Source organism: Aethalodelphis obliquidens, unplaced genomic scaffold, assembly GCF_003676395.1.
Source record: "Aethalodelphis obliquidens isolate GAN/ISIS:26980383/991018 unplaced genomic scaffold, ASM367639v1 scaffold27, whole genome shotgun sequence".
Taxonomy (NCBI): domain Eukaryota; kingdom Metazoa; phylum Chordata; class Mammalia; order Artiodactyla; family Delphinidae; genus Aethalodelphis; species Aethalodelphis obliquidens.
In genome coordinates this window covers 9,492,709-9,505,452 of record NW_020837971.1, presented here as the reverse complement: position 1 = coordinate 9,505,452, position 12,744 = coordinate 9,492,709, and the positions used below count along the sequence as shown (strand labels likewise).

Here is a 12,744-nt window from a genome sequence, read left to right as displayed (position 1 = left end):
AAACCAACAGGAATTCAACTGAAAGGGAAATGGAAACATAATAGAGACTTATTAGAACTTGCTTTAGGTTATAAAGTAAAATTAATGGTAATGAAGGAATTAAAATTCGTATTCCCAGAATACTGTTTTCTCCTTGAATCATAGGAAGTAGGTCCAATGGCATTAATCTACTATGGAGGGAAACTGTGAGAACACACAAATTTAAAGATAATAAAATACTTCTGAAACAATAATTTTGTAGAATATTGTTATTTATGGTCATTTTCTGCTTATATATTATGAAAATGCTCTTTCTGATGCTGAAAAATAATAAACCACCCCTTGGGAATACCAATAACACTTACACCAGTTTTTAAGAAGAAAATTTAAATACCCGTTTTAGTCTTTCATTCTCTTCCATGAATTTTTTGGCAGCCTGGTTAGTATTTTCTGCTTGAACTTTAAGTACTCCTTTGTTTGACAGCTCTTTTGCCAGCTGAGTAATAAGGGTAACCAGACGTCTCAACACTCTAAGAAAATGAAAAAAATGTCAGAGTAGTGTGCAACGAATCACCAGGAACTGTGACTTTAAGTAATGATTATCCAGCGATTCCCCTTCAGGTGTGGGTGTGGTGGAGGGAGGTGATGTTTACGGAAGGAAGATATATTTTTAATTCAAGTCTTCCAGTCAAAACAAGCCTGTGTCTCATTTCTTTGGAATCTTCGTTAGAAGATTAGCATTTGGAATGCAGGTTCAGTGCTACTTATTAATTTACTTATTTTCTCTGTAGAGGCCTTTGGCCAGGACGAGAAGAAACAGAATTCCAGACAGTGTGGCAGGGCCAGTAAGAGTTTTTCCCCCTCAGCAAAAAATTTAAAGAGCATTTTGTGAGGCTGGCCAAACCTAAAAACTGCTCATTCACTTCTACTTATAGGTAACTTCCTTTGTTAGTAGTAGTAATCGTTATCTTCATTTATTCATTCAGCAGATATTTCCTCAGGAACTGCTAAGTGTTAAACACTGTGCCAGGCACTGGGGACATAGCAGGAAACAAGACAGAGGCCCTGCTCTCAGAGTTTAGGTTCTACTTGGGAAGGCAAGAATTAAAACAGTATTTAATTGCAATCACGAATGACACTTGAAAGAAAAGCATATACATTACACATTCTATGGGAGTGTACAACAGAAGACCTTCCTACTTTGGGGGAATGATGGTCAGAGGTCTCAGCTTTCCTGAGAAAGGGGCTAAAGTAGAAATTAGCCAGGGAGAGAGGGAAGGAAAGAGTATTCTGGCAGAAGGGAAAGCTGGTGGGAAGATCCTGAAGCAGGAAGGAGCAGGGTACAAAACAGGAACTCAATAAATATTTGTTGCAAGAATGGATGAATGAATGAGCAGCGAAGGGCAGTGTGGTTGGAACGTGGTGTACACGTCAGAGCAGCAGGCGCCAGATCATGCAGGGCGTTATGGGCCTATAGAACCTACAAGCCACAATTATTAATTGTTATTTGGATCTGTCATCTGAGTTCTTTCATAAAGACGTTAGTATGCTAAATAGTACAGAAAAAAAACAACTATAGTATAGGTAGAAAAAATGAGAAAGAGAAACACAAATCATGTTTTTAAATTGTGCTTTTTAAAAAACTTACAGCCAGAAAAATAATGAAAATCCAGTAATGTAAAGATTTCTTTGAGACCTAAAAAGTTTCATCTGTGTATGTTCATAGGCAGCAGGTCTGCTGGCTGAGCTGCTTTCAATGGCATGAGTTGAGGAATATTTTCTTACTTCTCTCACAGCATCTATCAGAGAAAAAGAGGGAATATTACTTTTGGCTTTTAAGAATATAAGGTTATTATTAAAATGGGAAGCAGTTTTAGCACAACTGACCTAACTGTTAGATAGTGGACTTTAGCTAGGGACTGTCTTTTTGTCTTTCCTCTACAATACGTGGGAGGGTACCACGCTCAAAACAGATGCTCTGTAAGTGGATACTGGTAAACTTTGAATGTTAACAGTATTTTGCTTTTTTATTAGTCATCTAGGACTTACCATCACTGCACTGTCTAATCTCTAGCTACATGGCAAACTATTATCCCTTACTTTTTTTTTGGCTGCGTTGGGTCTTTGCTGCTGCGCACAGACTTTGTCTAGTTGTGGTGAGCGAGGACTACTCTTTGTTGCGGTGCACAGGCTTCTCGTTGCGGTGGCTTCTTTTGTTGCGGAGCATGGGCTCTAGGCAGTGAGCTTCAGTGTTGTGGCACGCGGGCTCAGTAGTTGTGGCTCACAGGCTGTTGCTCTGTGGCATGTGGGATCTTCCCAGGCCAGGGCTCGAACCCGTGTCCCCTGCGCTGGCAGGCGGATTCTTAAACGCTGTGCCACCAGGGAAGTCCACTTTGTTAGTTTTTATGACTGAAAAATATTCCATTGTACAGATATACCACATTTGGTTTATCCATTCATGAGATGATTTGGATTTTCTCCATTTTGGCTATTAAGAATAATGCTGCCATGAACATTCACGTACAAGTTCTTGTACTGACATAAGTTTTCATTTCTCTTGGTATATACCTAGGAGTGGAATTGCTGGATCATATGGTAACTCTATGGTTAACTTTTTGAGGAACTGCCAAACTGTTTTCCAAAGCAGCTGTGCCAGTTTACATTCCAACAAGCAGAGTATGATGGTTCCAATTTCTCCACATCTTCATCAACACTTGTTATTTTCTGTCTTTTTGATTATAACCATCCTAGTCGGTATGAAGTGCTATTTCATTGCAATGATAGTGAGTTTTCCAATTGATATTTTTATTTTCCATTTTCTTTAATTCCTTCCAGCAATGTTTCTGTAGCTTTCAGCGTTGTGATCTTGTACATCTTTTTATAAAGTTTTTTTGTAAGGTTTTTAGGTTTCTTGGTATATTTATAAAAGGAATTTTCAAAAATTTCATTTTTGAATTATTGATTATAGCATAGAAATACACTTCATTTCTGTATATTGACCTTGTATTTTTTGATGCCACTATATTTCTTTGACACAGTAACTTTCTCATAGATACTTTAGGATTTTCTAAATAAACAATCATGTCATCCGCAAATGACTGTTTTACTTTTTAACTTGCAATCTTTATGCTTTCTAGTTTTTGTTGACATTATTATCCTGGTTAGAAAATCTATTACTTAATTGAATAAAAATAGTGAAAGTGAATATCCTTGCTTTGTTCCCAATCTTATGGGGCTAACTTTCAACATCTGACTAAGGATGATGCTAGCTCTAGGTTTTTGTAGATGTTCTTCATCAGAATGATGAAGTTTCCTTCTATTCCTAATTTGCTAATTAAAAAAAAAGATTCGATGTTTGTATATATTGTAAAATACCACAAGTCTAGTTAACATCCATCATCATAGTTACAGAATTTTTTTTTCTTTTCTCTTAGCAATTTTCAAATATGCAATATAGTATTACTAACTATAGTCACCATGCTGTACATTACGTCTCCATGACTTATTTATTTTATAACTGGAAGCTTGTATCTTTTGACTCCCTTTACCCATTTTGCCCACCACCCACCCCTGGCAACCACCAATCTGTTCTCTGCATCTATGAGCTTGATTTTATTTTTTTAAAGATTCCACATATGAGTGAGTTCATACAGTATTTGTCTTTCTCTGTCTGAGTTATTTCACTTAGCATAATGCCCCAAGGTCCATTCATGTTGACACACTGGCAAGATTTCATTCTTTTTCATGGCTTAGTTATTTCTCAGATTGCCTCAATATAGTAAGAGCATGCCAATCACTACAAAACAAAAATAAACCAAACATAACTCATAAAAATAATTCATAATACTGTGAAGATCATTACTCATTGGCAATTAAACAGGAACAATACTCCTGGATCCATTATGCAGAAACGCTAAAGATTAAGCACTATCAAAGAATAAATATAAATAGTCATAAAAACCCATTTGTAGAATGAATTGCTTGCATAATAACGAAGAGAACATGTATGAAAAGTGGGATGGGGGCAACAATAAAGGGAGGGTGTGACAAAGTCAATTTTCTATAAGGCACACAGAGATAGTCTTTTTTTGGATCACTTGTGGACGCTTTCAAATTCCCAAGATGCATTTGTGCTGACACTAAACATATTCTCCTGGGTTTCCTACTTCCTTTCTGCCTATTCCAACGTGCTAAAACACACACAGATGCACACACACTTTTCAGTTAGTATTGGCTCTAGGAATGTTAACACCTTGTAATAATTACCTTATTAGACCAACAAGAAAAAAAATTCCAAAATAAAAGATGAATTAAGCTTGAGTAATTCAAACCTACTGGGTTTACATTACTTACACCAGTGTTGTTCTAGTGGACGAGAACACCGGACTATGTACTTTACATATGTAACTGCATTTTATCCTTCCGACACTTCAGTGAAGTACGTGTTATCCCCCTGTTCTGAGATGGAAACACTGAGGCTTCACGGATAAGGCCCTATCTGCCTGTCTTTACCATCCATGGTTAAAGCTCCTGCATTAACCATCCATGATGTTCCTATTCTCTGGGAATTAATTACTCCCTCTGCCCACAGATGTAGGCTCCAGCCAGCAGTCATGATTCTGCTCTGTGACCCTGCCCCTGGCCATAGCTTCTCAGATGAGGATTGGATACCTGGTGCTAGCTGATCAGATTTTTTCCCTTAGAATTGGAATTGGGATTCAGAAATGGCTAGTTAGGGATTTCCCTGGCGGTCCAGTGGTTAAGACTCTGCACTTCCAATGCAGGGGGCATGGGTTCCATCCCTGGTAGGGGAACTAAGATCCCACATGCCTTGCTGTGCAGCACGGACAAAAAAAAAAAAAAAAAGAAATGGCTAATTAATCCTTGCATATCGCTAGATTGACAAAACTTGGCAGCTGTATGGTACCTATTTTCTGACGTGGGAACAGAGTATCAGAGTCTGTAGAGATGTGAAGTAGACCCAGTGAGAAATGCAGGGACACGAAAAGGACACTTCAGTTCCTAGGAGTTTGGCTTCCTTCCTTCCCTGGGCTGCTGTGGAACAACCCCGTATTTTACTTTAAGTTCCCCTTTCTTGCTCAAGTGAGCTGAAGTTCATTTCTGATATATGTAACCAAAAGAAGCTTGGCTAAAGTTCCCCTTCCTTATATGGATATGTGGCAGTTTTCAGTAGAAATTCTTGTGATAATTTTAGAGTTGGAAGGTCACAATACACTTCTAGAGATAGCAAGAGCTGCAGGGATTATTTGCTCTCTCCCTTTATTTTGCAAATGGATAAACCAAACTCAGAGAGGTGAAATGCCATTCCAAAGGTCATTTAGTTAGCTGATGGCAAAGTTGGTATCTGTTTTCCTCATTGCTTTTTACTCGCTTGGTGTTATTTCTTCTATGGCTGGAGATTCAATCAGTAACATTAATAACTTACCATGAGACAAATACATTTTGAAATGAGGCATAAACCCATTCATACCCTGATACAATTACCTACTCATACCTTCTCACACCAGTTAATCCTGGTTTATAAAGAGGATTCCACCCCAGAGGTTGGTAATATGGAATGTGAGAAAACATTTTCTCATAAGACAGTGGCATACGTGGTGGTTATGGCCCCTGTAAAACCTACCTAACCCACAACACAACTCGGAGGGAATTCTGAGGGAAAATACACTCTGCAATGGGTATCAAAAACTGAAGTGCCAAGAAGCAGCTGGGTGATCTCAGACAAGTTACTTAATCTCTCTGAGCTCAGCTACTCCTTCTAAAAAACATGGTAACTATTTCGATTCATGGAATTTCCAGTTTGATAAGAACCTTAAAGGTCTACTTTTAGAGAAAAGTCTTGTCTGGACGTCACAATACCTCCACCAGCATCTGGGCAAATATAAAGGAGTTCTACCACCAAGGGACATGATCTGCACCCACGGCAAGAAGCTGAATCACCCTGGCATCAAGAGACAGATATTTTGCTCATCAGTGATTCCTACTGAAAGACCTACAATCAAAAGGGGAAATGATGGAAAAATCTGCACGTTTTTGAGATACTGAAACCCCAACCAAGTGGAAGAAGCTAATTGCATGCTGCCCACAAGCACGTAGACCCCAGACCGGCTGGAACCAGAAGGTTGATGATGCTGTCACCCGATTACCTCACCACCAACCAGTCAGAAGAATGTCCACGAGCTGATCATGCCCTCTTTGAACCATTACTATAAAACTCCTCACTACCCAATCCAGGTCAGGACGCACAGTTTTGAGGGCATTAGCGCACTGTGGCCCTCTTTGCCTGGCAAAGCAATAAAGCTATTCTTTTCCACTTCAAACAAAAAAAAGTCTACTTCTGATTTCTAATTTCTAAGGTACTTGTTATCATGAAAATTTCAAACATGCTGAAAAACTAGTACAATAAACATCCATATTCCACTATCTAGATTCAACAATTAACATTTTGCCACATTTGCTTTACTTGGTTTTTTTTAACCATTTGAAAGTAAGTTGTAACTATCATGACACTTCTGAATATTTCAGCATGCAACTCCTAAGCATAAGGACATACTCCTACGTCACAGGTGTGAAACTTTTTAGAGAAACTTTTTCTCTAAAGGCAAACAGTGAATGTTTTAGGCCACACCGTTTCTGTTTCAACTACTCCACTCTGCAGTTGTTCATGCATAGACATAAACAAATGGGCATGGTTATATTCTAATAAAACTTTATTTACAAAAATAGGCATTTGGTCTGCGGGCTGTAGGTTGCTGACTTCTGCTTTATAATAATAACATTGTTATCACAACTAAAGTTAACAGAAATTCCCTAGGATTATCTAACAACCAGTCCATGTTCAAATTTTTGCAGTAGTCCCTAAATATCTGTGCTGTTGTTGTTTTTCAACCAGGATCCAATCAAGATTCACAGCCTGCATCTAAAACTCTTTTTGAGGTCCTAGTGATTCTACTCCTCTATTTGCCTCCCTAAGAGCTAAGCCCCTGGGTGCCTAGGACACCAAAATAACAAATGACTGTATAACTGGTAACTCTGAAAACTAGGCTATGCATCACTGCATTGAAATCTTAAAACAACAGAAAAGAGATTAAGAAGCACTGCACTCTGCTGCAATTTATGCTTGTGTGTATATAACAGTAATATCTATCAACTATTTATCAATATATCAATTATCTACTCCATACACTATCAATATACTATGTAATATAAAGTCAACTGTATACTAATGGCAACACCAACTTAATTAATTAAAAATCAATGAATACATTTAATAATAATATAAAAACTAGAGTTAAGCTTAGTCAAAGGAGGAATCTAATACTTACCTAGAAACAGAACAATCAATAGGACTATAATAGTAAGGAAAGCCTTGTTCCAGAAAGTTGCAATTTTACCCCAGACGCTAAATGAAAAAATCTTCTGCCATCTGTAAAGCAATATAATTACATCAGGTGTAAAAAATCAAAGGGACATTTTGAGATACTTTCTAAATACTGAATTAACATTTTGGCAATTGTGCAGCGAGTGAAAAGAATTACAGAAATTTAATTTTTTATGTCATACCAGAGAATTACCAATTCTTACCAATAAAAATGTCTCATGAAATAAAGAACAACCTCTTTCAAATTTAATAATAATCTGACATTTGATTATCTTCTGTCTGGTGGCTTAAATATTCTAAAGTAAAAATAACTTTTAAAGCAAATGTACATGATCAAAACCTTAAAAAGGAATTCTTATAGTAAAATATTAAATTGCTGATAGAAGTTATCACTTTATATCATAATATATATAATCAGGACAGTAACTCAGAAATAACAAAGATCTACTGTTCTAACAATTAACAACATTTCAGGAGTAAGAGGTCCGACTCTGCACTATTTATTTTAATAATGAAAAAAAAATACATGCGCTTTCAACATCTACTCCAAGTAAAAATGTTTCTCTACTTTTACCATACGGAAATTTAAAAAATCACTGAGGTATTACACATACACAGTAAAGAGCAAAAATCTTAAATATGTAGCGTGAAAGGGAATTCCCTGGCGGTTCAGTGGTTCGGACTCAGAGCTTTCACTGCTGAGGGCCTGGGTTCAATCCCTGGTTGGGGAACTAAGATCCCACAAGCAGCGCAGCGTGGCCAAAAAACAAAAAACAAACAAACAAACAAATATATAAATTTATATATGTGTATATATATTTAATATATGTATAGCTTGATGGACTTTTATGTGTGTATATACCTATGTAATTACCACCCAGATCAATATTTGAGAAAGTGAAATTTAAAAAAAAAATGAAATAGTCTAGATGGAATGAACAGTATAAGCAAAGACACAGAGGTACGAAAGCATGGATTATAAATGGCAAAGAGTGACAAAGTAATCCATCACACAACTGAAAGGGTAACAAACTTTGCACAAGGGCATTTTAAATGAGTAACACATTAACTGAGTCCAGAGGAGACATACAACGGTAATAAGCACTTAAGTAAATTTCAAATTCTTACAACTTAAAAAAAAAGGTCTTACTTTATTATGTTTTGAAAACAACTCTAATAACCTTAAGTTTGGGGGAGACAGAGATTGATATCAATGCAGTTTCTTTTGCCTCTATGCTTCCATCCAAGGATGCTATTCAAATTTTACATTACAAAGATTTGTATTTTAAGAAAGAGAACATAAGTGGCAATACCTTGATCTAGGTCCAAATGTAAATTCACATTTCAAGTAAATTGACAGTATAAAAGGGAACACAAAAGAGACCCCCTACACGGAACAATGAGCAGTTTATAATAAGGCTCCATTCAAGGCAAAGCTAATAATAGCTACTATATAGAGTCCTTACCATACTTCCCTTCTAAGCACTTGTACATGTTTTAGCTCATTTAATCTCCACAACCACCATATGAGGTGGATACTAGTATTACCTCCATTTTACAGATGAGGAAACTGGCCAGAGATAGTAAATAAATTGCCCAAGGGCACACAGTAACTTGCAGAGTTGGGATATAAACCCAGGCGGTCTGATCTCTGAGATGTGTCTTTAACCAGCGGGTATGTGAGAAAAAAGTGGACAGCCAAATTAAATGAAGACTGAAGACTTTTCCTTGAAGACTATGGTGATTACACATATGAAAGGTAAAAAATGATGTGGATACACACGTTAAGGACATATTGTAAATTATCTGTGTGCATATATAACATATTTTTCTTAAGTATATTTGTCCATGAGGATATATTTATATAATGTATGTACATATACACAAATCTAACAGATACTTGATCAGGATAGGAAAAAATTATATTTGGCAGGAAAAAAATCCATAATTTATGCACGATTTTGATGGAGAAGAGATCAACTGACAAAGAAAATTTTTTTGCAAATTCTTAAGCCTTATCTATAATTCAGATGTTTATAAATAACATCTTTCTCTTGAATATAGGATTCTACTGTTGCAAGTATTACCAAAAAGCTTAACAGGGTATTAGTAAGGATTTGAAACAAAATCAACAGGATAAGAGATAGGGTGATGGAACAGAAAAAGCACTAGACTGAAAGGCAGATTCTAGTCCAGAATTTGCCACAGATCAGCTAGATGACCTCAGTCAGGCAACTTTCCCATAGAATGAATGGGTTGAATAAAATCATCTCAAAGGCCGCTTCCTACATAACAATTCAATTTTTCTTTTTGTAAGAAAGAAAATAGTGATGCTACAGCTGATAGACAAAAACAGAAGACTACCGGACCCTGAGTCAAGGTAAAAACTTTCTTAAGTCTCTTCCGGTAGAGGAATCTTACTAAATTTCAGTGGGTTATCTCTAGGTCTCATTTATTTTCTTTTATGTGAACAAATGTCTTGCAACATTTTTATACAGGTGTATTTTATCATTCACACTATCCAGTCCTGAGGTAAAACTGAACTCCTAATAAGTGGGTTATTACAGGGGTAAAGTGAGCCAAGGCTTCGATCGAAATAGTACTGGAAGTCCTTCGAAGGTGCTTTACTAAGGAACTAATGCTAATGTATGGTTCTGATACTTTTCATATTTAGTACGTTTAATATATATTAATTCTGTGTGAGGATAAAGTGGTAAAATTGCCATTAAACGAACACTAATGAATTATGTAAGGCCAAAACTAAGAATCATTTATTGGCTTAAGTTTCCAAATGGTCATTCCACTGCCTCACTGAAACATTTCTGCATCATGCTGTGCTGTAAACAGCACTTATGCATTTACTTTTATTTAAGTTCACTGCTGTAATTCAGGGCAATAAAACGAAGGTAAAAGCTAACGACAAGACAGGTGACAAAAGTATGACCATTGCTTTATTACATCTGCAATCAAAAGAACAGAAAAGACGAGGCCCTTCCTATAGAAGAGAGGTGGAAAAGTTATTTGTACATATAATAAAACGTTTTATGTAATGGGATATTTTAATATGGTCATCATATATTACCTAATTGGTTTTTGAGTTTATTTCTGAACAGTGCCTTTTATATAAACAGCACTGAAACCTTTTTAATCTTAAGAAAACTTTTTCCGTTAACACACTAAACCGTCTAAAGAGCTCATCATATATTTATTATTGTAACGCTTGGGAGGTTTCCTACCTCTGAGGAGGAATAAAAGGTAGACAGAAGATTAAAATGAGTCCTATTTCAGCATAAAGAAAAGTTGCAACTGCCGCCCATTGAAGTGTCATTTTTTTTCTTCACACCTAAATAGAGAAACATTTATTTCACCCTACCGCCTTTCCAAGAAAATTCAGTTTAAGGAAAGGCCCCCAGCGCGCGAGGTTTCCGGCCAGAAGGTTTATGGAATCAGACTTTCCCCTCAACTGGAGGCGCCCGGCAGAGACCCGGGGCGGGGAGTTGGGGGAGGGGAGGGAGCGGGTCGAGGGTGGGCCCGGAGGCCGGCGTCTGCACCTCCCCAGCGAGCCTTGCAGAACTGGCTAGGAGGCCTGAGCGGCACCGCGGAAGTGCTTTCCGTCCAGCTTCGCGGCGTCAGTAGCCTAACGCCAGCCTCTGCTAACGTCCGCGCCCGGGGGACCTCCCGCCCAGCGAACGTGCCGCGGGGCAGACCCCACCCCGCGGTCCCACCGCGGCGAGTGCGGTGCGACCCCGCGCTCCACGCCGCCTCGGGGCCCGAGGCCCCCAGACGTCCCGCCCGGCCTTACCCTACCTGAGGCCGCCTGGCTCCCCGCGCTGCTCCGCGGCCGCCGACGCGTGGGACGTCACACGCCGCGGCGGGCGGAGGGGAGCGCGCCCCGCCCCCACCCGCAGCCCCGCAAGCTCCATCTCCCAATTCCGGTCTCGGGGGCCGGTCCCAGGCGACGTGGCAGGCGTGCGAACAAGATGATTAGCAATAATTGTTTTCTAATTGGTGGTGGATTAGAGGGTCAGATCCGCTGCTTGGGTTCCCAAGTGCAACTTCTTCTGGGGAGCAGACTTAACATTTCTAATGAAGTGTGGCTTGCGTGGGAGGGGTGAGCTTAACCGACGTTCTGAAAGGGCTTGCTGGAGTCCGCGGCGAGGAGTGGCGCCGGGGCGGGAGGGTTAGATAGGGTGCTGCACACTCAGTGAACGTGGTTGAAACACTCCTTTCCTGGTTTGTATTTTACCGTAGGCACAGTTTCGTTGTCCAGAACAAGTTGGTTGTGCCGCATTTTGTTCGGAGAATGTAGGAGGATAGGTAGCGTCCAACATACACTTCGTGTGACGTTTTCTACTCTCGTCCATGCGCTGGGAAGAGGCAGTACACTTTCGGGTGATGTTTGGGGACTGACTGGAAAGAACAACGTGGGTATGGGTATATTCTTTCAATTACTTTTTTCCAGGTTTTCAAATTGCGTGAAAACACTCAAAATTTTAAAGATTTTCCCACCAATATTAACAATGTATCAGGAATGCACATAAAAGTATTCTCCTGGAGATGATTATTTTGGGAAGATTAAACAAATGGTGAAAACAAGAGGTGGTTACTGAATATAAAAACACATTTAAATCAGTGCTTTCTCTTACCACAAGTATACTTGATTACACAGAAAAAAAGACAACATAAATTAACCATAAGCAACTTAAAAAAAAAAATCAAAGGCGTTTAGAACTCCTTGCCTTTCTACACTGGTTCCTTGAACGGCTGTGCACCTTACTTTAATAATGCTGCTGTCCTCAGAACACTGGTGTAACAGAGTTAATTTACAAACGTAAAAATCACTAAGTTTTGGCTATAGCTCCCTATTTGCTAATATATACTCATATTTAATGAAAAAGCCAGTTATCTTTAAAGATCCGTTAATTGAAAAATGAAAGCACAGAATGTGCCTTAAAAAAAAATATGGCAACATAGTGCTTATGTTAAAAAGGATTTATTTAATATTCCCAAACTGTTGAATTAAGCAGTTTTAGATAACTGTCTCCTTATAACAGTTTTTATGTTGGTAATATAGACCAATATCTTAATTACAGAACTGTTTTATCTTAACCTGAGATAAATTTTTTTTTTTTGGGGGGCTGTGTTGGGTCTTGCGGGCCTTCTCTAGTTGCAGCGAGCGGGGGCTACTCTTCGTGTGGTGCACTTGCTTCTCGTTGCAGTGGCTTCTCTTGTTGCACAGCACGGGCTCTAGGCCAGCAGGCTTCAGTAGTTGCGGCGTGTGGGCTCAGTAGCTGCGGCACGCGGGCTCTAGAGCACAGGCTCAGTAGTTGTGGTACGTGGGCTTAGTTGCTCCGCGGCATGTG

At 38.7% G+C, this 12,744-nt stretch overlaps 1 protein-coding gene across 4 annotated transcripts in view; it reads right to left on the bottom strand.

The window, feature by feature from the left end:
• Positions 1-11,258, bottom strand: part of LOC113629474 (B-cell receptor-associated protein 29) — a 40,419-nt gene extending 29,161 nt beyond the window's left edge. Inside the window, exons 1-5 of one of the 4 annotated variants that reach the window (XM_027123923.1) lie at positions 11,184-11,258; positions 10,618-10,724; positions 7,326-7,426; positions 1,628-1,778; positions 374-509 (exon numbers count right to left, since the gene is read on the bottom strand). In XM_027123923.1, the coding sequence (XP_026979724.1) occupies positions 374-509; positions 1,628-1,778; positions 7,326-7,426; positions 10,618-10,709 (480 nt within the window). In that variant the 5' untranslated portion in view covers positions 10,710-10,724; positions 11,184-11,258. The remainder of the gene's footprint in view (positions 1-373; positions 510-1,627; positions 1,779-7,325; positions 7,427-10,617; positions 10,725-11,183) is intronic. The other 3 variants (XM_027123924.1, XM_027123921.1, XM_027123922.1) reach the window with 3 other exon arrangements.
• Positions 11,259-12,744: the final 1,486 nt, after the last annotated feature.